General features: G+C 40.0%; 2 protein-coding genes across 6 annotated transcripts in view; one reads left to right on the top strand and one right to left on the bottom strand.

The window, feature by feature from the left end:
• The window catches only part of GDF3 (growth differentiation factor 3), a 148,900-nt gene that overhangs the window by 103,453 nt on the left and 23,266 nt on the right, over positions 1–22,181 (bottom strand). Inside the window, exons 2-3 of one of the 4 annotated variants that reach the window (XM_082349227.1) lie at positions 16,056–16,145; positions 11,793–11,869 (exon numbers count right to left, since the gene is read on the bottom strand). The exons of 1 other annotated variant lie outside the window; for it this stretch is intronic. In XM_082349227.1, coding sequence (XP_082205353.1) covers positions 11,793–11,869; positions 16,056–16,075 — 97 coding nt within the window. In that variant the 5' untranslated portion in view covers positions 16,076–16,145. The remainder of the gene's footprint in view (positions 1–11,792; positions 11,870–16,055; positions 16,146–22,181) is intronic. 2 more of the 4 variants (XM_082349231.1, XM_082349230.1) reach the window with 2 other exon arrangements.
• NANOG (Nanog homeobox) lies at positions 11,877–17,829 on the top strand. 2 transcript variants are annotated; one of them, XM_082349266.1, is made up of 4 exons: positions 11,877–12,740; positions 14,887–15,155; positions 16,250–16,336; positions 16,483–17,829. In XM_082349266.1, the coding sequence occupies exons 1-4, from the start codon at positions 12,590–12,592 to the stop codon at positions 16,897–16,899; spliced, it is 924 nt and encodes a 307-aa protein (XP_082205392.1). In that variant the 5' UTR covers positions 11,877–12,589; the 3' UTR covers positions 16,900–17,829. The 2 variants fall into 2 exon arrangements, with proteins under 2 accessions (XP_082205392.1, XP_082205391.1); XM_082349265.1 differs by having other exon boundaries at positions 12,593–12,740; positions 14,928–15,155.

The following is a 22,181-nucleotide window of genomic DNA, read 5'->3' as shown; positions in this document are numbered from 1 at the left end:
TGGTGCCATACTGGGGACAAAGTATTGGTCTTTGCTGCTGGCAGATGGGGCACACAGCAGTGGCTATAGCCAAGTCAATCTTGGTGAATGGAAGTCCACGTTGCTAAGCCCATCCATAACCTCCATCCCTGACATCAGCCTAGTCCCCACTACACCCTGTTGTCTCCTGGACTCCCTGTCTCCCCTCCAATCCAAGAGACATTTGCCAAATATCTTTGCTATTGAAATGTTGATTTTGCCATTATATAAAAATTAAGGGGAAAGTGAGTTATTTTTAACACTCAAATCTCTGTCAAGTTTTCACTATCAAATTTTTTCTTACACCCTGACTGCTTGGTCCCTAAGATGTCTGAGTTTACAACCCTGTTCTACCTGTTCACTCTGGTTGATTTCACAGCTTCAATTACCAGTGGAACACTATGAACACACTAATCTCTATGAGATGAGACCCCTCTCAAGAGTTTCATCCCTTATCCTAACAACATCTAGATGTATTTCAGGTACATCAGTCTAAATATACCTGGAGAACAGAATAATGCCATTTGCAGTGACATGGATGGACTTAGAGGTTGTCATACTGAGTGAAGTCAGACAGAGAAAGACAAATACCATATGATATCACTTATATGTGGAATCTAAAAAAAAAAAAAACAAAAGGTACAAATGAACTTATTTACAAAACAGAAATAGAGTCACAGATATAGAAAGCAAACTTACGGTCATAGGGTGTGGGGAGAGGGATAAATTGGGAGATTGGGATTGACACATACACACTACTATATATAAAATAGATAACTAATAAGGACCTACTGTATAGCACCGGGAATTCTACTCAGTACTCTGTAATGGCCATTCTGGGAAAAGAATCTAAAAAAGAGTGGACATATGTATATGTATAACTGATTCACTTTGCTGTACACCTGAAACTAACACATTATAAATCAACTACACGCCAATAAAAATTCATTATAAATAAATAAATTTGTGTAATATATTCCTTAAAAAAATAAACATATCTAAAATTTAATTACTTCTCTGCTTGTAATTCAAAATTGAATGACTGGGGACTTCCCTGGTGGCACAGTGGTTAAGAATCCACCTGCCAATGCAGGGGACACCGGTTCGAGCCCTGGTCTGGGAAGACCCCACATGCCGCAGAGCAACTAAGCCTGTGTGCCACAACTACTGAGTCTGCGCTCTAGAGCCCGCGAGCCACAACTACTGAGCCTGTGTGCTACAACTGATGAAGCCCGTGCACCTAGAGCCCGTGCTCCACAACAAGAGAAACCACGGCAATAAGAAGCCTGCGCACCGCATCAAAGAGTAGCCCCCGCTCGCCGCAACTAGGGAAAACCCACGTGCAGCAATGAAGACCCAACGCAGCCAAAAATAAATAAATAATAAATAAATAAATAAATTTATAAAAAAAATAAAAGAATAATATCCAAACTCTTTAACATGACATGGGCTTGTATAATCTCACTCTTATCTCTATACTAATTGTAGCATCACCTCTGTCCATACTTGCACCAAACTCTGCATAGTCCCCAGCAGATGTCAGGCTTTTTCATGCTTGCTGCCTTTTCTCTTACTCCCTGCTCACCTACCAAGCTTGAATTCAAGTACCATTTTTATGATATTCTGAACTCTTTTCCCTCCAAGAGACGTCCCTCCTTTGTACTCCTGCCTGTCTCACACGTATTTATACCACAGTTCCAGTAACACTTTAATGCAGTAACACTTTAATCCAGTTTAATCCAGTAACACTTTAATACACTCATTTGTCTGCATGGCTTCTTCATATTACACTATAAAAACTTTGGTACTGGGAAGCATGCATAATCTATTTCTTTCTTCCAGCATCTGACACTTCAGAGATGCTTCATAAGTATTTGTTGAGTGAATGAATTCATGGATTTCCCAAAATATAGCATACATAGAGAAAATAATAATAGCTAACATTTACTGAGCACTTACAACATGCCATGTACCTGTCGGGAAATTTCCCCCTCTAACCATCTTGAGTTCTCGTGGCTGGACTAAAAATTCTTTTTATTTTAGAAAAAGAAAGAAATCTTAATAGTGAGCATGGAGGCCTCAAAGAAATAGGACCTAAGAAGTGGCCAAAGCAAGCAGGTTTTATACTTTTTTAAACAAAGAAACAATAGATTTGTGAAGAATTGGCAGGACCAAGAAACTCAGACTTTGGGAGCTAAATTAGTGAAAAATCTAAACAGAGTTTGGAATTGGGGTAGTAAATTAAAGAAGTAACAACGTTGGGGGTGGTGGTGGTGTGATGAATTGGGAGATTGGGATTGACATATATACACTAATATGTATAATATGGATAACTAATAAGAACCTGCTGTATAAAAAAATTAATTAAATTAAATTAAAAAATTAAAAAAAAAAAAAGAAGTAACAAGGTTTGCTTACACCGGCTTCTTGGTCAGAATTCCGTATTTCTGAGGATGACGGTGGACTTCTACCTGCATTTGTGGGGAGTGCACCTTTCACATGAGAGATTTATTTCTTGCTTTCAGGGAGACAGAGGGGAGGGTCAGAGTGTCCTTGTTGCATTGATCGTGTCTTAAGTAACTTTAATTCAAAATAATCAATATGCCATTGAGGCACATTTTGGGGCAGCCCACCCTGGGCCGCAACATGCCTTTCTGATGAGTTGGTATGTATTATGTCATTTATTTTTTATGTACGTGAAAGAAACTGAGGCATAGAAATGTGAAACTACTGGTTACATAACCAGTAGGTGGAAAGGGGATTCAAATTCAGGCTGTGTGAGTCCATGTCTGAAACACAAAAGAATCTGACAAAGGTCTAAGGAACTTGGATTTGGAGATTCCTCGGCCTCTAACAAAAATGCAAGCTGGCCCACTGGGGTGCAGGAAATGCCTTCTCTCTTCATCTGGGTGGTTGTTACTTGAGTTCTATGAGTCAGTAAAAATTCATTATGCTGTACAACTTGAGATTTGGTCACTTCACTGTACATTATTTCTCAATCGGAATTTAAAAAAGAATGTTATCATATGATATCATTTATATGTGGCATCTAAAAAAAATGACACAAATGAACTCATTTACAAAACAGAAACAGACCCACAGACAGAAAACAAACTTATGGTTACCAAACAGGACAGCAGGGGCGTGGGAAGATAAATTAAGAGTTTGGGATTAACATATACACACTACTATATATAAAATAGATAAACAAGGACCTACTGTATAGCATAGGGAACTATACTCAATATCTTGTAATAACCTACAATGGAAAAGAACCTGAAAAAGAATATATATACAAATATGTGTAACTGAATCATTTTGCTGTACACCTGAAACTAACACAACATAGTAAATTAACTATATGTCAATAAAAAATGGTTAAAAAAAGAACACTTCCTTAAATTTGAATTCCTTTTTCAACATCCTGCTATTTGCCCTAGCTTTGACTTCTTTCTTTAGGTGAACTTATTTACTCCCGGGAGGCAGGAACCTCTTGTTCTCTCTTCCTCTCACCTCTTGATAATATTGGAATACTCTGGTGTCCTGAAATATTCTAAGTACAATATTTAGATGCAGTATTCTTAGGGTTAACAGCTTTATTTCATCCCAACACCAGTCAACTAGAGGAACAGCTAAGGTGCTGGATTGTTTCCCTTATTCCACCCCCACCAGCACCACCAGCACCACCACCATCACCACCATCACCATCACCCTCCTCAAACTCCTCCACAATCGCCTACTTTTTAAACTTCTCCTTCCTCATTCTCTAACACCTACTGAGAAACTGGGAAGCTTATTCTCTTCTGGGCCAATAATATCACCTGGTTCCAGAGCAACTGTATACATTTGCTTAACTTTGGTAGACATTCCTAGAGGGTCCTCCCTTCCCTGGGGGCTAGACCTTACAGGGGTGAAAAAAAAAATCCATTTTTACTTGCAGTCAAGGATCCCCTGAGGGTAGGGTGGGGAAGGGAGTTATGCTGTGGTGTCAATAGTGTTGCACAGGGTCAGGATTCTGACAATTTGATTTGATGGTTTCCCCTTCGGAACTCCTCACTAGGAGACATTAGAATTTGGGACACAGAATAATTTAGTCCTTGCATATCAAAAGCCTTTAGTTAGAGTAAGATCTGACGAATCCAAATCAGAACGACAAGGAAGAAATTTGTTTTGTTTTGTTTTTTGAGAGTTCTTGTAATTTTCCAATTTTCTGAATATCAGTGTTTTAGCCACTGGAGCTGATTTATTAACTTAATGAATATGCATTGAGATTTTTTTCCCTGCTGCCAAGCATTGTATTCTAAACCAGTGCTCCTCAAATTTTAGGGCACACAAGAATCAGAGATTCTTAAAAGACAGATTCCTGGGCTCCACTCCCAGATTCTGATTCAGTAAATCTGGGGTAGCACCCAGCCCAAGAATTTGCATTTCTGACAAGCTCCCAGATGACACTGATGTGGGCAGAAAGCGGGACCATTCTTTGACTAGCATTGCACTAGTTTATAGTAACAAACCAGGCTCTCAAGGAGTTATTATTCCAGCCAGAATCCAAATACAAAAAAACTATCACTAAAGTGCAAAGTGACAGCTGCCGTGGGAGGAGTTCGGTACAGAAGAGAAGCACCTAAGTCACTGAAGGGAGACTATAGCAGGTGACACCTGATCTGAGTCTTGAAAGACTAAAAATGAACCAACCAAAGAGAGGGGAAAAAAGCATTCAGGACAGAAGGGTTTGCTTGGGTCGAGCAACTTGCCAAAGCTTGAAATTGGCTTGAGAGGCAGGCAGAGAGCAGGCTGTGAGCTTACTTAGAGAAGACTTAAGCAGAGGGATAATATGGTTGAACTGAAGGTAAATCATTCTGGAGCACAGTGGGTGCTCCGGAGTTAACCTGTGGAAGGTTAACTGGAGGTCTGCAGAGGTCTGGGCAACAGATGATGCCTGAACGAGGGTAAAGGGGGTGATACAGAACATCCAGGGGACAGACTGGTGAAGTGTTAGGAAATGAAATGATCATGACAGAGTTATTCTTAACTACATGAAGGTTCAGACGTTGGAAAAAGGAGTCAACGATGTGTCACATATTTTCCTATTAGTTGAATCTTTTATGATAGTGTCTCACATATTTTCCTGTTAAGTGAATCTTTTATTGGACTTCCAAACTTGTACTCATGGCAAGGTCACTGAAACAAAATTGGACATGAGTAATTTACTTAAGCGGGATGATAGATACATTTTGAGGGTTTATCACATTGTCTACTAGGTAAGAAGCTTCTTTTGGGGGAAAAGAAAAGGTGTGTTTGTGCTCTTATAACAGGCGAAGTAAGTGGAGAATATACTGCGTAATTCCATTTGTAATCTCTAAACCAGCAGTTTTGGTGGTTGTATGGTTCATTTTTACAACACAGGTAATTCAAGAGTAATCTCCCAGAGGAGCCAGAGGATTATTTGTTGCAAATTAAAAGTCAGCTCTTTTCCAAGAGTTACAAGGTCATTGAATTCAGTTTAGGGAACCTGAGGCAAAGAGCATTGTTGTTTTTTAAGGGTTATTTTGAATATCACATTGAAGTGCAATTTAATATTTAAATGTTAGGAAATGGCTCCTACCCTCTATTTACTTACAAAGTCCTAGATCTTTTTAAACCCATTCCTTCATCAACAAACAATGATCAAGAGCATCTACTATTGCCTATTACTGTTCTATTAACAGTCCTTCTCAAACAACAGCTTGCCAAAGATTCACCTGGAGAACTTTTTAAACAAAGATTCCTAGTCACCCCTACCAGAGATTCCTATTCAGCAATTCTGAGGTAAAGCGCATCCGTTTATGTCCCTAACAACTCCCAAGAGATGCTGATGATGCTGGCCTATGGACCACACTCTTCTAGGGCTGGAAATACTATACTAAAAAAAAAGCCAGACAAAAATTTAAATAACTGAGACTCTGGGTGGGCTCACGCCAAGGAGTACTTCCCAGAACTTCTGCTGCCAGTGTCCTTGTCCCCACGGTGAGCCACAGCCTCCCCCGGCCTCTGCAAGAGACCCTCCTCCAACACTAGCAGGGGACATGGGTTCGAGTCCTGGTTCGGGAAGATCTCACATGCCACAGAGCAGCTAAGCCCGTGCACCACAACTGCTGAGCCTCTGCTCTAGAGCCTGCATGCCACAACTACTGAAGCCCGCGCATCTAGAGCCCGTGCTTCGCAACAAGAGAAGCCACCACAATGAGAAGCCCACGCACCGCAACGAAGAGTAGCCCCCGCTCACTGCAACTAAGAAAGCTGCGCGCACAGCAATGAAGACCCAACGCAGCCAAAAATTAAATAAATAAATAAATAAATAATATCTTTAAAAAAAAAAATACTGTCTCGACCACTGAGTGGAAAAAGGATGGCTCTTGACCATTGTAATTTTGCTTTGTTTTGTTTTATTGTAGCCTGAATTAGGTGACTTGGACACCTGGCAGGAAAATACCAATGCACGGGAAGAAGAAGATGCGGCCTGGCAAGCCAAAGAAGTTCTGAGGCAGCAGAAGATAGCAGACAGAGAAAAGAGAGCAGCAGAACAACAAAGGAAGAAAATGGAAAAGGAAGCACAGCGGCTAATGAAGAAGGAACAAAACAAAATTGGTGTGAAACTTTCATAACAAAATGTCCTTCAGATGCATAGTGCCAGTGGGAGAAATGTGAGCTCCACAACCCAAGCAACATTTGTATGGAGCTAAGAGTATTTTCAGAATGCAAATACATTGCTTGTTTTTAATGCATTCATCAGGCCATAAAGGACACCAGGATTCTCTCAAAGTCCCTTGAACTCTTGGTGATTGAGATTCAAAGAACAAAAAAGACTTGTGAGACAATATTTTCTTCAACTTGTTCCAACTGTAAGACAATTGTTTGCTGTAGAGAAATTATAACAAATGGAATATATCAGTACCTCTTCAAGCTAGTGTTTCTAGCTAATTAAATGGGTGTAAATTTTATGGTGGGAAAGAACTCTGCTGCCTATAATGCTTTCCTTCAATGTGCATAATGATAAAATAAATAATTTTAAATATTAAAAAAAAAAATTTAAATAACTGCCCTCACAGAATTTATATTTTAGTGGTAGTGGGAAATAGATGATGACAGATAGAAGATAGATAGATAGATAGATAGATAGATAGATAGATAGAAAGAATATACATTATGCAAGATGATAAGTACTATGAAGAAAAGTCAAGTGGAGGATAGGGAGGGGGAGACATAACTGAGAAGGGAACATTAAAGATTTAAAGGAAGGGTGAGATCAAGCTCGTTATAATTCTGGGGGAGGAACTGATCACGGGCAAAAGCCCTGATTCTGGAGGTTTCCTGGTTTGTTCCAGTATCAGGAGAGGGAGGCCAGTTTCAAGAGGATGAGGGAGAACACAAGGACACAAGACAGAGGTCAAGTACAAGGCCAGAAGAGGGCTTCTGTAATTCAGTATATTGACTTGTTACTCTGAATGTGAGAAAACTAAAGGAGGACTGTGGGCAAAGGAATAGCTTCATGTGACATGTCTTTAAAAAAAAAAATCATTCAGGCCAATACGTGGAGACTAGATTATAGCCTGAAGGCTAGGGTGCAAACAGGAAGACTAGTTGGGAGGCTATTGGAATAATCCAAGCGATAGATGGTGGTTTGGGGAGGGCTGTAGCCTTGGAGATTCTTAGAAAAGGTCAAGTGCAGCTGGGGCTAGCACACATGCCAATGTGAGCTTACTCTTTTGCCAGAGGACGCAGGCAATTCAAGCCCCCAGCTCTCCTGTGACACAGGCAATAACAAAATAAATGCATGTTCTTTATAAGAAATAACCATTTCTCGCTACTCTGCTGATTTTCTATGCCCTAGTCCATGTGACGATCAAAAACTCTCTCAAACAGAGGAAAAAGGAAACATGGGGAGAAAAAAAAATTAAAAGAAAGAAGTAATTAGATTCTTCCATATTTTGATGGCATTAGTCAACAAAGAAGCCTCTAGGATTTTGCCCTGAGTGACTAGAAGGATGGAATTGTCATACACGGAGATGGAGAAGACCAGCGGCGGAGGCTGTGTAGAGAGAAACACTGAGAGTTTGGTTTGGGAAATATTAATTTTGTGATGCCTACTAGAAATTCAAGTGGAGATGTTAAGTAGGCAGTTGGATAGATAGAGACTTGAGTTTGGGAAATAGGTCTGGGGTAAAGACATACACGTGAAAGACAAAAGCCTATATTGATAGATGGTATTTAAAGTCATAAGATAGAATTCCCTGGCGGTCCAGTCCTCAGGATTCCGTGCTTTCACTGCCGAGGGCAAGGGTTCAATCCCTGGTCAGGGAACTAAGATCCTGCAAGCCTCGTGGCCAAATAAAATAAAATAAAATAAAGTCATAAGATAGGCTAAGATCACCAAGGTATTGAGTATAGGTAGAGGTTTGAGAACTAAACTTGGGTACACTCTAATTTTTAGATATAGGGGTGAGGAAGAACCAGAAAGGAGACAGAGAACCACCAGGTTAGTAAAAGGAACACCAGGAAAGTGTAAACTAATGAGAGGAAGAGATTTAATTCAAAACTTAGTTTTTTGGGTTTTCTTTTTTTTTTTTACTATTCCTGTGGTCACTTTTTACCTCTTAGGCCTCTCAACTCTAATTTCCAAGGACTTATTAAACATCTCCATCTGTATTTATTTATTTATTAAAAGCACAAAGCTCAAACATACTACATATCAGACACTGGGCTAGATGCTAATTAACGTGGCTACAACACAGACACAACAGTGCATTATATACAGCAAGAGCTCACTATAGATGAGTTCTGTCATTTTCTCTCACAATTCCTTCCACTGCACCCTGCCTTCGAGCCATGTTAAGTGACAGTATTGAAACCCATCATTTTCTCTAATGCCTTTGCCCAAATTGTTCATTTTCTGGAATTCCCTTTCTTATCCTCTCAACATTTTTCTATCTAAGCTCAACTTAAGATCCTCCAAGAAGTCCTCCCTGGCTCCCTTCCCCTACTCCCATCTTCCTTGTTTATTCTCCCTTAGCATCTCTTGTATACCTCCTGGCATTGTTTGTTTGTTTGGTTGGTTGGTTTTCAATACTTATCGCACACCATTGTAATTGTCTTTTTGGTCTATTTTGACTACTCTATGAAACTGTTAGCTCCTCAGAAGTAGAGATGACATTTATTTATTTTTTTCCTCTCAGGCACATGCTAGGCACTCTTTTACTATTAGTTGAACCAGCGACAAATAAATATTTCCTGGCCCATCAATGTTTGTTATATCACTAAAATATATACACACATGTGTATATGTATATCGACAAGAAACTGTTACTTATAGAATGGGTTTATTAGGTAGAGTGAAACAATGTAAAGAAGGGAGAAATAGGAGCAGAAACTTACACAAGAATTAAGCAAAAAGAAAACAAGTGAATGCCTACCAGTCTGGGCATACTCAGGTAAACTCAAGTGGATAATGGGGTGAAGAGTAAAAGCAATGATCCATCAATAATAAATTCAATAATTCCACCGGTAATAAATCAACAATACATTTTATAATTCCACATGTTTGATGTATACCCCATGCCTGAGAACTGAGGGGCGGTGAAAGTCTGTGTTGATACTGGTGATGATTGCTAAGTCCCCCTTATCCTTGACAAATGCAGAGTTAGCAGGGCCCGCTCTCTTAAAAGACTGTGTGGCCCAAAGTGCATTTCTTATCCATAAATAAAGAGTAAATCATATCTGTAAAATGTTTCTCCTCTCTCATATTCAGCTTTTTTTTTTTCCTTTTTCTCAGATGCTGCTCTTAGAACAATAAAAGTTACAATCCTGACTTCACTGAATCACTTTTTGCAGTTGAGGCTCTGGACCCGAGCCCCCTATAACACAGCCCTCCTCCACCCACCCAGCGCACCCCAACAAACCCAGGGTCTCTGACAGCTTCCGAGGCATTCTCAGCCTTATTCAAATTGCTTTCCTGGACAAAGAATGCAGTAAGCCTGCCTTCCAGCCACCAGCCCCCTGCCCTTTGGTCTTTCTCTCCGGAGGCTCTTACCTTAGATACAATGGGGCCCAGGTAGGGGGATGGGGTGAATTCGTCTCAGGCTTTCATGCAAAGACTCCCATCAGCAAAGAACAAAACTTCCCATACCTGCAGTTTAGAGAGCTGCAGGCAAACCAAAGTATTTGGTGTCCTTGACTGCCCCCGTTTACCAAACAGTGCTGATTGAGAGCCAGGAGATCTAGTTTCCCTCCTTTTAAATTTATTTTCCCCATTTTATTGAGATGTAATTGACATACAGTGTTGTATTAGTTCAAAGTGTACAACGTAATCATTTGATATATATATGTGTGTGCTGCAAAATCATCACCACAATCAGTTTATTTAACATCCACCACCTCACATTCTCACATTCCTTTTTTTTTTTTTTTTTTTCTTTTTTGGCCACGCAGCGCAGCACGGCGTGAGGGATCTTAGTTCCCGGACCAGGGATGGAACCCGTGCCCCCTGCAGTGGGAGCACGGAGTCGTAACCACTGGACCTCCAGGGAAGTCCCTCACATTCCCTTTTTTAAAAAAATCATATTCTATTTCTAATGAGACAGAGGCTATCTGCCTGAAGCACAATGTATTCCACCCACCCTCTCCTTGACTCCCCTCTTCCAAACTCTTTTTCCCCTCCAGAATGATGGTCTGAGAAGACAAAGAAAAGATTACATAGAATTTCATCCCCTTGTGTGGACCTGGCAATACTCCTGAGCTTGCAAGGTGGCATCTTTGAATTGTGAGCAAAACTCAGCTTACGTGGGAGCAAAGCCCGCAGGTGGAGACCAGAGCAGCAGAGTGCACGGGAGGATTAGTCAAGAATTGTATCTTAAGGAAAATATATAATTGGAATTGGCTAAGGGTTTACTTTTGGCGATAGGAGATTGGGAAAGAAGAAAAAAAATCTTAGAATTCCTGAATGTTGAATTTGGGAATGGGGAGGAAAATTGAAAACCGTAGATTGTTATACTTTTGTCCATAAATATGTTAGTGCTGGAACCCAATATTAAAAACTGTTCCTTTGGAAAACAAACCAAAAAAAAAAAAAGAAGAAGAAGACGAGAATGAGGATGGAGTGGGGTTGAAGGGCCTGACAGGATTGCCGGGCCAGAGAAGGAAAAGCTAATTAAAGAAAGAGCCAGAGGGGAAAAAAGACAAGAAGATGATTGCTTGGGAAGGAGGAACAGACAGGAGGGCAAACACTGGTTCTAAAATGAACCTATCACATTTGCTCTGGCAAGTCCATTACAGGAATATCACCTGCCTAGAGAACGTTCTTTTTCTCCCTGTTTTCAATTGGGTTTGTTTACAGGTCAATAAATTTTATTATTTTACATCTAGGAATCCAGTAATGTCCCAGGTAAAATAAGAAGGTGGTGCTTTCATTCTATCACACAATGTTAGATTTCATGGTCTCTAGATTAAAATAAAAATCACAACAAAAAGGTAATTTCAAATTTAGAGGTCATGGATATAGGATCCTGAAAGAACTTCTATTAACAGCGACGTTTGTAGATCACTGACATGTCAAATGTTACGAGTATTTACCACTTTACTTTCCTTGATTCTTACAACACAGAGAAGGTACTTTTGCCCCTATTTATAGATGAGGAAACTGAGACTTATTAAAGTGGCTGAGCCAAGATTCTATCCAGTAATATGTGTATAAAAACAAATTTAAAATCCTCCATAGTAATGGTTTATGTATAATGACTAACCCGGCACCCAAGGTCCTAGGTCCGCAGGTCCTTTCCTCTGGCTTTTGTCCTGCTGAAAATACTTGCTTTTCTGAAAGCTAAAAAAACAAGAAAGAACTTAGGTGGGAGTTGAAAACAAGTACTATTTTTTAACCTCAACCGATGCCTTAACATTCAGTATGTGTTTTATTGTGACCTTGGAGTGAACCAAAGAGGAAAATGGAGCTTGTTGAAATTTCTGCCATAACGAGCCTGATTTTGAGACCCTAAGGGGTCTCAAGTCAAGGGAATTAATTGTCCTAGGGGGAATTTCAACCACCTTAGCTGGGCCCCAGGAACTGGAGGTGCATCTTTGATTTTAAAAGGTGGAAACAGGGTGAACCTAGAAGTACTTCATTGCTGGGTTTATTTTGTTTCCAGGTTCCGCGGTCCCAGTTTTCCAGTTCCCCACCCAGTCTAGGCTACTCAGCAGCTCTCTTTTGCATTACAATGGCCTTGGTGAGGCTGGCAGACAGGATTAACTCGGAATTCGCAAGGGTGTGTGTGGGCGTGGGGCTGCCAGGAGGGGCGGGTCGAAGTATGGTGGAGCCTTACTTATAAGTCTAGAGCCTCCACAAATTTTTTTGTCATTTTCCTACATTGGGCTGGTAGGCCTCTGTTATCACACAGGTGACTTCCCTTCATCCCATCTTTTAAATACTTTTACACCTGTAGATCTTCACCTTTCTCTAAGCTCTTCTACCTAGATTCTTAAGCCTGGACTTTTCCTACCATCTATCTAGCTCTTTGGTTTTCTCCCTCTCCTTCAATTCAACAACATGAGTGTGGACCCAGCTTGTCCCCAAAGCCTGCGTGGCCCCGAAGCATCCAATTCTAGGGAATCTTCACCAATGCCTGAGATTTATGGGCCTGAAGAAAATTATGTGTCCTTGCAAATGTCATCTGCTGAGACCCACGACATGGAGACTGGTAAGAAAATACTGAATCCTTGAGAGGCTAAGTTCCTTCAGGGAAAGGGAAAGAAGGAAAGAGGGTAAGGGTTATCTGTTTCCCTCTTGAGCCCATCAATATAAGGAGGTGTCATTATCTATTAATCCTCTCGACACCTCTTTTTCAACTGTAACTTGATGGGGTCATGCCCTTTCCCCAATGTTCCGGGCGATAAGAGCTGTGGACGGAGAGACGCGGGACACGGGACTCAGCCATTCAGCTGTACACGGTGTATTTGAGAGCTTACGTGTGTAGGCACTGTGGAAACGCAAATGTGATGTGATAAACTGATGTGTAAATCTTAACATATATGAAAGGCACCTTTTGGAAATGTTTTACCTTTCTACTACAGTAGCGGTTGGCTCTTCCCCTAACCTCTGGATGTGTGGACATTATTGGGCAGCTGAGTTTGTAAGCACCTGCTATGCTCAAGTCTCCTAAATCCCGAGGAAGTGTTCACCCCATTTTATGGTGGATGATTCCAAAAGGGTTTAATACGCTGACAGTCAAAGTGGCGAGAGCTCAGATTTGAAATCCAGTTTGGCTTTGAATTCTATACTCTTAATATTTAGGCTTCTAATTGGTAATTTTGGGTGTGAGAGGTGCTCGGGATATTGTAAAGCCGGCACAAACTTTTTTGGAAATCAGTTTGGCGGTAGTTGTTAGAAATAAAAAGGTAGACCAGCCTTTACCCAGGGATGCTACTTTTAACATTTATGGCATAAAATAGCTTAAAATCTGTTTACATTTATGATTACAACCATAGAAGTAAGTTGTGGAGAAAGGAATAAGTAAACAAACTAACTTATATTTGACTGTTGGATTTTAATGTTACCCTGTTTTTCCAAATTTTGTGTTAATGTCCTTTTATAATTTCAAATGTTGAAAATACAGCTACAGCGCTGGATTGTGAGGTAAACAGCTCGGGAATGAGCAATGGACATGTCCTCCTAGCAAGCCAAGTGCAAGTGTGCACAGATAATTTTTAAGACATGCTCCACTTCTAGTCATTAGTTGAGGACTTTCCTTCTTAGATCTACTTGTGAAATTGTGAATTTTTTTGCCTTTTAAAGCCTGTCCATTTATTCCACGACTTAGGGTAGAATTGGAGTTAAGCACTGGGAATACCTCTGTGCAAGTAAATCTAAGTAATACAGGAAATAAATTTTTAGTTACAAAGTCAATAATATATGCCAGGCCCTGTGCTAGACAATTTTTTATATGTTACCTCATTTGGTTTTTAAATTTTTTATTTCTGTTACCTCATTTTAATCAGTGAAAGAAACTCCATGAGGTATACCGTACAACACGGGGAATATGACAAGTATTTTATAATAACTATAAATGAAGTATAACCCTGAAAAATTGTAAATCACTATATTTGTACACCTGTATTTATATAATATTGTACAGCAACTATACTTCAGTCAAAAAAACCCCCAAAAAACCTATGATTAGCTTAGCCCAACTGCCAAAACAAACAAACAAAAAAACCATGAGGGAGGAATAATTTTGGAGATGAAATCACAAAGTCTGGGTTGAAACAGGAGCTTTATCAGAATTCACATTTCCTGATAGTCCTGGTATTAAGACCAGGCAGCAAACTTGATTTTATAGGGTCCTCAGAACCTGGATCATCTGTTTCAAAATTAAGTACGTGGGAGTTCCCTGGTGGTCTAGTGGTTAGGATTCATCGCTTTCACTGCCGTGGCCCAGGTTCAATCCCTGGTCAGGGAACTGAGATTTCCCCCAAGCCATGCGGCTCCACCAAAAAAAAATTAAGTAGGTGATGATTAAGGTACATAAAGGAAGTTATGGAAGGACACAAAGGTGGGAGTCAAATGATGATTCTGACCTTTGAGAACAGTCAGGGTGTGGGCTCCTGAGCTTTGATTGGCAGAAAGAAGAGGTTTGAGCCCCCCTCCACTTCCCAGCAATACATGATATTAGCCATGTCCATGACATGCAAAATGGCATTTGCGCAAAGGTTAGCAAAGTGTTCAGGATTGCTTAAAAATAAAGCTATTACTTATTATCTAGCTCTGAGGACTTTAATAGTGCTTTGAAAACAATAAACTTTCAATATTTGAAGTTTTAGAGAAAAGTGTCATTTTGTTCCCAACAGTCTCTCCTCTTCCTTCCTTCTCCATGGATCTGCTTATTCAGGACAGTCCTGATTCTTCCACAAGCCCCAGAGTAAAACTACTGGCCACGGCTGCAGACAAGAGCACAGAGAAGAAGGAAGAGAAGGTCCTGATCAAGAAACAGAAGACCAGAACCGTGTTCTCTCAGACGCAGCTGTGTGTGCTCAATGACAGATTTCAGAGGCAGAAATACCTCAGCCTCCAGCAAATGCAAGAACTTTCCAACATCCTGAACCTTAGCTACAAACAGGTATGGTTGTTTTCTTGTTTGATACAACAAGAAATAAGAAACAAGGTTAATTTCTATGTACCCTGTTTATGCACCCCTACAAACAAGTTAACTTTTAATATGAAAATGGAACTTTTTGTAATGTGTTTTGTGGCAATGTGTCAATTTTTTTGGACATTCTTTTCTTTATATTCTTTTCCATTACGGTTTATCACAGGATATTGAGTATAGTTCCCTGTGCTATACAGTAGGACCTTGTTTATCCATCCTACATGAAACAGTTTACATCTGCTAATCCCAAACTCCCAGTCCTTCCCTCCCCCACCCCCTCCCCCAATGTGTCATAATTTATTTAACCACTTCCCTTGTTGCACAAACCAAAATTGTGAAAATGTTTCCAGTTTTCCTTAAAAAAAGGAAGACTATACCCCCCTTATCTTCCGAGTTAGGAGAGTCCCTAGCCAACACTTGTTCTCATTAAAATTAAAATTGTATGTTTTGTTTCTATCTGTTAATCATTTTTCATATATTTATTGGCCATTTTATTCAGTTACTGGCGCCATACTTGGAAAGTCCTGTTCCATGATCTTATTTTATATATATATATTCTTCTACCTCTCTGATCTCATTCTCTAACTACAAACCATCTGCAAAGTTTAGTTTATTCTGTGCTGCAATATAATTTGATATTTTCTAAATAGCTGTCCTTGTGGTATGTTTCATAATTCCTGAATTAAAATACCATTATCACATTAAATGTAAATGTGCTTATATGGAGGTGGGCTTTTTATTGCAAACAAATTACCTTTAACTGTGACTAATGGGTAGACATTTAAACATGAACTTCCTAGTTAGTAGCAGACTTGTGGTGTGTTCTGTTCTATCTGGTTAGGTTTATTAAACATAAAGTAGCCCACTGACCTGAGGGGCTCGAAATTCATCCAGAGATTGAAGGGTTTAAGAAAGGACTCTAGAAGTTAAAATTTTGTTCCGAGTTTGAGATAGTTGTAGCTATCGGAAAAAGCAAACAAACAAACAAAAACTTAATATTCTTTGATCCCAGTACATCCTGCATTACTAGTATTTTGTGTTTTCCTGTTACCTTTTCCCTGCAGGTTAAGACCTGGTTCCAGAACCAGAGAATGAAATGTAAGAGGTGGCAGAAAAACAACTGGCCGAGGAATAGCAACACTGTGACTCAGGTAACAGGAAACTTATTTTTCTGCTCTTTCCTAACAAGGACTTTTTAGATAGATTTGTATCCATTGCTGAAGCATGCAATCCCTACTTCAGACAATTCTGATTTTCCTTGTACCTTTTCAGTTAATCCATCCTTCTCTTTCAAAAGGGCCCAGCAACTACAGAATACCCGGGCTTCTATTCCTACCACCAAGGATGCCTGGCGAACTCTTCCGGAAACCTGCCCATGTTGGGTAACCAGACCTGGAATAACCCAACTTGGAGCAACCAGAGCTGGAATAGTCAGTCCTGGAGCAACCACCCTTGGAACAATCAGACCTGGTGCCCCCAAGCCTGGAATAACCAGACTTGGAACAATCAATTCAACAACTATGTTGAGGAATTCCTGCAGCCCCAGACCCAGTTCCAGCAAAATTCTCCTGTCAGTGACTTGGAGGCCACCTTGGAAACTGCCGGCGAAAGCTATAACATAATACAGCAAACTGCTAAGTATTTCAATTCCCAACAGCAAATCATGGATTTATTCCCAAATTACTCTCTGAACATACAGCCTGAAGATTTGTAACAATGGCTGTATTATTCAATCTCCATTTGAGCCGTGACTGTATTACTTCCCTAGAATTTTTCTTTTACAATTACGTATCTCTCTGCCTTGATAAGCTGCTTTTCCTTCTGCCTTTTGTGTCAATTTGGGGGTGTATGATTGGTGTCTAATCAAAGAGGTTTCAGAAGCATTGGCTTCTACGGACAACATGATAAAAGATGACTGGCGGCTATAGATAACTAGGTTATAATACTAGTTTTTGGATATCTTTAGGATCTAGAACCTAACCTCAATAGGGAGCAAAAGTACAAAGATGTGTGATGAAGGATTATTCATATTTTCTGGGATGGGGAGGCTTTACTTGTTAAGCGCCTCAGTTGTTAAGGTGAAGGGTTAAGCTACAATGTGCTTCACTGATTTCCTCTCCCCTTTTTGCTATTTTACTACAACCCCTAATTTTTTCCACCACTCTAGTATTTGTAGAAAGATGTTTTGATTTGTCCACATCATAATACTACCAGTTGGCTGGTTCGTTTATAAGTACCAATAAATAAAAATATTACCCATTTTACATTTAGTTGTCTCTCCCCTGATTTCACCCAGTGATTCAATGAGTAAAAATCTGACTAAACATGGGAATATTTTTTGATATGGGGGGAAGAAGTTAATCTTCTAGCCACCTGGGAGACTACTATCTTAGAAGTGAGTAAAGGAAAGGTAACCAAATATACAATACTAGATGACTAATTAAACCTGAACAAACTTATTTCCTCCTCGTGTGTGTAATGTTGAAACAATAAAATTTGTGGTTGTTTGCAGTTAAAGAAGAGTGCCACATCTGGAAGATCAGGAGCAAAGAAGTGATAAACAAGAGTTCTTAGGTTTGTAAAGAGGCTAAATAAAGGGCAGCCAGGGGCGAGGCAAATAATGGAAGGTAGAGGGCGCTGAGGGAGGAGGCACTGTAACTAACATATGAAAGGTTCTGTGACTGCTCTTCTGCCAGAAAAAGCTGTGTTGAAATAGGCTTTCTTTTTTTTTTTGGCTGCGCCAGGTCTTAGTTGCGGAACGTGGGATCTTCGTTGCAGCAGGCGGGCTCCTTAGTTGTGGCATGCTTGCAAGAGATCTAGTTCCCCAACCAGGGATCGAACCTCGGGCCCCCTGCAGTGGAAGCTCTGTGTCTTACCCACTGGACTGCCAGGGAAGTCCCGAAATAAGCTTATTTTTATTTTTATTTTATTTTATTTTATTTCCGAAATAAGCTTATTTTTAAATGACAGCTTTTATTTTTTAGGACACTGTTTAAATGTGTAGACCAGGTACAAAGCACAGGTTTTTTGTTTTGTTTCGTGTTCTTGTTTTTTTTGGTGGGGGGCCGCGCTGTGCAGCATGTGGGATCTTAGTTCCCCGACCAGGGTTTGTACCCGCGCCCCCTGCAGTGGAAGCACGGAGTCTTTACCACTGGACCACCAGGGAAGTCCCCGCAAAGCACAACTTAATGCACTGTTTTAAGGTATGAGTCTATAATGTTCAACTTTTTAAAAAATTGGATCATAGACCAATATATAAGTAAATTCTAAGGCTGATTTGGAATACAATTTTACTTTTTTTCAGGTAAACTGTGTTCTCACCTTAGAAGGAGCTATGCCTGATGCTAACCCTTTTTTTTTACGGTCCTTTTCCCATCCTGGCTTGCCCCAAGTTGATCGGATTAGGAGCCCATTAATTCCTCACTCTGCCTTCTTGCTCCATGGAAACCTCCAACTTGCTGAAACAGCAGAGATGCTGAGAATAACTAGAGCGGTTTTCTTAGTCATTTCCCTCGTGGTTCCCCCCAGTTTTCCCAATGTTGCTCTATAATACTATCAGACCCAATGAGTTTAGACATTTGACTAAAGAGGAAGTCAGGGATAATTAATTTCTGCCAAGACCTAAGTTCAACACAGTATTCTTTTTAGCTGGCAGATATTTTTGCCAAGCATCATGTTAACTGAACAGGGAATGGAAACAAAGCATTGATTGTGCTACATGAAATCACTGTCAGCACTTTTTAGTCTTGTAATCAAGCAGATTTGAGTGTGACTTCTTAAAAAAAAATCAGGATATCACTGTTGCAACCACCTGGCTCTTCTTACATTTTAGATGCATGAGTGAAGGAAAAATTCTTAGAAGAGATTAAAGTAGAATTTTTTTTTTTAAGATAATATGTCACTTTAATATTTCCAGAATTCTTGGCTCTAAACTACTTCACAAGATGAATTGACAACAAATTTGAGGAAATAACTAAATGGTGAACCAGAGCCTGGAAACTTCGGGGAAAATAGCTACTATAAAGTGAGATAGTACCCAGGAAACTGCAAAGTAGTAAGCTCCCCAATTCTGCGCTGTGCCATGTTCCAATTTTTCACAGCCTTGTCTTTGCTTTGGATTAAGTGCAGCTATAAGACACTGGGAATAGGCAAGGAACAGCTAATTCAGGAAGATTTTATTAGAGTGGCAGAAAGAACAGGAGCACCTGTTATGTTTAAAGCATTGTGCTGGATACTGGAGAAGAAAGAGGAAGCAAGTAAGAGAAGGCAGAAAAAGGAAAAAAAATTGAAAAGAAAGCAGAGAGAGATGGATTTCTGATGTTCATCATTTTATTTGCTTTCGGAAATTAGCCATTTACAGAAATGCCATTCACCTATTGTTTCTTTTTCTTTTTCTTTTTTTTTTTTTAAGATTTTTCTTTAGGGCTTCCCTGGTGGCACAGTGGTTGAGAATCTGCCTGCCAATGCAGGGCACACGGGTTCGAGCCTTGGTCTGGGAAGATCCCACATGCCGCGGAGCAACTGGGCCCGTGAGCCACAATTGTCTGGAGCCTGTGCTCCGCAACAAGAGAGGCCGCGATAGTGAGAGGCCCGCGCACCGCGATCAAGAGTGGCCCCCGCTTGCCACAACTAGAGAAAGCCCTCGCACAGTAACGAAGACCCAACACAGCCATAAATAAATAAATTACAAAAAAAAAAAAAAAGATTTTTCTTTAATGTGGACCATTTTTAAAGTCCTTATTGAATTTGTTACAATATTGCTTCTGTTTTATGTTTTGGCGTTTTGGCCCCGAGGCATATGGGATCCTTAGCTCCCTGACCAGGGACTGAACCCGCACCCCCTGCATTGATTGGAAGGCAAAGTCTTAAACCACTGGATTGTCAGGGAAGTCCCTCATCTATTGTTTCTTATCCCCAATAGGTATTAAAGGTAAAAAACCTAAGGCGGCAGGATAGTAAAATCCACAACCACCAAGGAACCAAAGAAAGTTTTTATTTTTAAATTTTTTTAGATATATTTATTTTTGGCTGCGTTGGGTCTTCGTTGCTCCGCGTGGGCTTTCTCTAGCTGTGGCTAGTGGGGGCTACTCTTTGTTGCGGCGCACGGGCTTCTCATTGCGGTGGCTTCTCTTGTTGTGGAGCACGGGCTCTAGGCACGCGGGGTACAGTAGTTGTGACACGTGGGCTCTAGAGCGTGGGCTCAGTAGCTGTGGCGCATGGGCCTTGTTGCTCCACGGCATGTGGGATCGTCCCGGACCAGTGCTCGAACCCGTGTCCCCTGCATTGGCAGGCGGATTCTTAACCACTGCACCACAGGGAAGTCCCCCAAAGAAGGTCTTTAAAATGTCTTTTTAAAAGACTGTACATTTTGATCGCAAAACTAAAAGAATCTTACTATTAAAAACTAATTTAAGCAACAGAGAAGTACATAATGAAGTGAATCTAGTAAACATTAGCAATTTAGTATATTCCTACAGGTGTTTTAGTATATGTAATATGGGTGGTTTTTACATGTCAATTTTAATGGGCTGTTAATACATTGTAACAGGATTATACCATACATTCCTCTTCTGAAAGCCTTTTTTTTTTTCCAACTTGGCATTACACTTTTCAGCCTCTTTGCATGTCAAAATTTAGAAATCTATCTGAGATAATTTAGATAAATGTTAAAAATTGACAACTACATTCAAGAACATTAAGATTCCCTATTTTCTTTATTAAATGTTTTAGCCGGGATTGAAATAGGGTTTCTTCCTTAAATATTCTCTATCAAAACATTTCTGATAATGAAGAAAAGAGTGAAATTCAGGTAGTTGAACCAGGGAAAGATTAAGTTTTTTGGTTCTTCCTAACATCTGTGACTTTGTCATTCCATTAAAAAAAAAAAGGATCATTAACTTTAACATCACTATTAACTTTGTCTTTCCAGACATTTTCATACATACACATGACATATAAACAGAATTGTCATTTTTCCTATCCGAATATAAGATTACATCATGCATTTTGTTCTGCAACTCACTTTTTCTAACTAAAAATATGTATCCCCATCAATGAATTTAATTGCTGTATTGACTCATGCTAATTGCTGTATAATATTACACATAATTTGTTTCTGTTTTGATTATTTGCCATTACAAATTATGTTGCTGTTAATGACAGCAGTTTAAAGTCTTTCAGTTATCCTTTCTTTTGGTCACGGGATTACCAAGTATACAAGCATAATAGAAGGAAATAAGGTGAAAAAGGAAATTATAAAGTCACCTGCCAGCCTCATCTTTCCACATCCCTTTTGAAAATCTAGCTCTCTTCATCTTCCTCCCTAAAGGAGGTGGATGTTACTTCCAATGTCATATTTTACTTTATTATATTTTAGCTTTTAAAATTCACGTTGTCTTGATTTTCAGCTTGCATCTCCATTTCAGTTTGTGACTGAAGAAAAGAGGCACACTAGGTTGAATTTGCCTGGGTCTTCTGAATTCCACAGTCTGGATTAGAAGCCCAGAAGTGGGAAGAGTGTAGACTTTGCTTAGTGAATTTCAAGCACCCAATTCTCAGGGTAAAGGACAAATTTCATCCTGTTCTGAATAATCCTACTATTCAGAAGACTTGGTGTCTACAGGGAAAAAACGCCATGACTTTGAGACCCAAAGGTAAAGGCAGACAACTGTGAGACGAGGCAGGAAAGGGGGGAGGGCCCTTAGTAAATACTGCATGCCTCCCGGGGCCCAGTGAGCTTTGCCTCAAGTGGGAGATAAAGGGAATTTGTTAGATAAAGAAGCAGTTGGGGCCGACAAAAGCTTCTGGCACAGGAAGTTGGTTCGACCGAAATGTAGGCATTTGAATAGATTCCTCTGTGTGAGGTTGAAGTGAAACCAGATTGAAAAGCAGCAGCTGGTGGCGAGCTTCTCCTTAAGGGCTTCCCAGTTCCTGGGTGGTTGGTGTCTACCCTGTGGTCCCTTGAGAGAGTGTCCTTGAGAATTTTAAAAGGTTAAA

Source organism: Balaenoptera borealis (genome assembly GCF_965194805.1).
Source record: "Balaenoptera borealis genome assembly, chromosome: 13".
Classification (NCBI taxonomy): domain Eukaryota; kingdom Metazoa; phylum Chordata; class Mammalia; order Artiodactyla; family Balaenopteridae; genus Balaenoptera; species Balaenoptera borealis.
Note: the sequence above shows the minus strand (reverse complement) of the source record. Positions and strands in the feature narration are given on the sequence as shown.

What these genes read in the sequence shown, in the direction of transcription:
- NANOG (XM_082349266.1), top strand. Translation starts at nt 12,590, where the DNA reads ATGAGTGTGGACCCAGCTTGTCCCCAAAGCCTGCGTGGCCCCGAAGCA. An exon ending in GACCCACGACATGGAGACTG is followed by an intron (nt 12,741 to 14,886) that starts GTAAGAAAATAC and finishes TGTTCCCAACAG; the next exon opens with TCTCTCCTCTTCCTTCCTTC. An exon ending in ATAGCAACACTGTGACTCAG is followed by an intron (nt 16,337 to 16,482) that starts GTAACAGGAAAC and finishes CTCTTTCAAAAG; the next exon opens with GGCCCAGCAACTACAGAATA.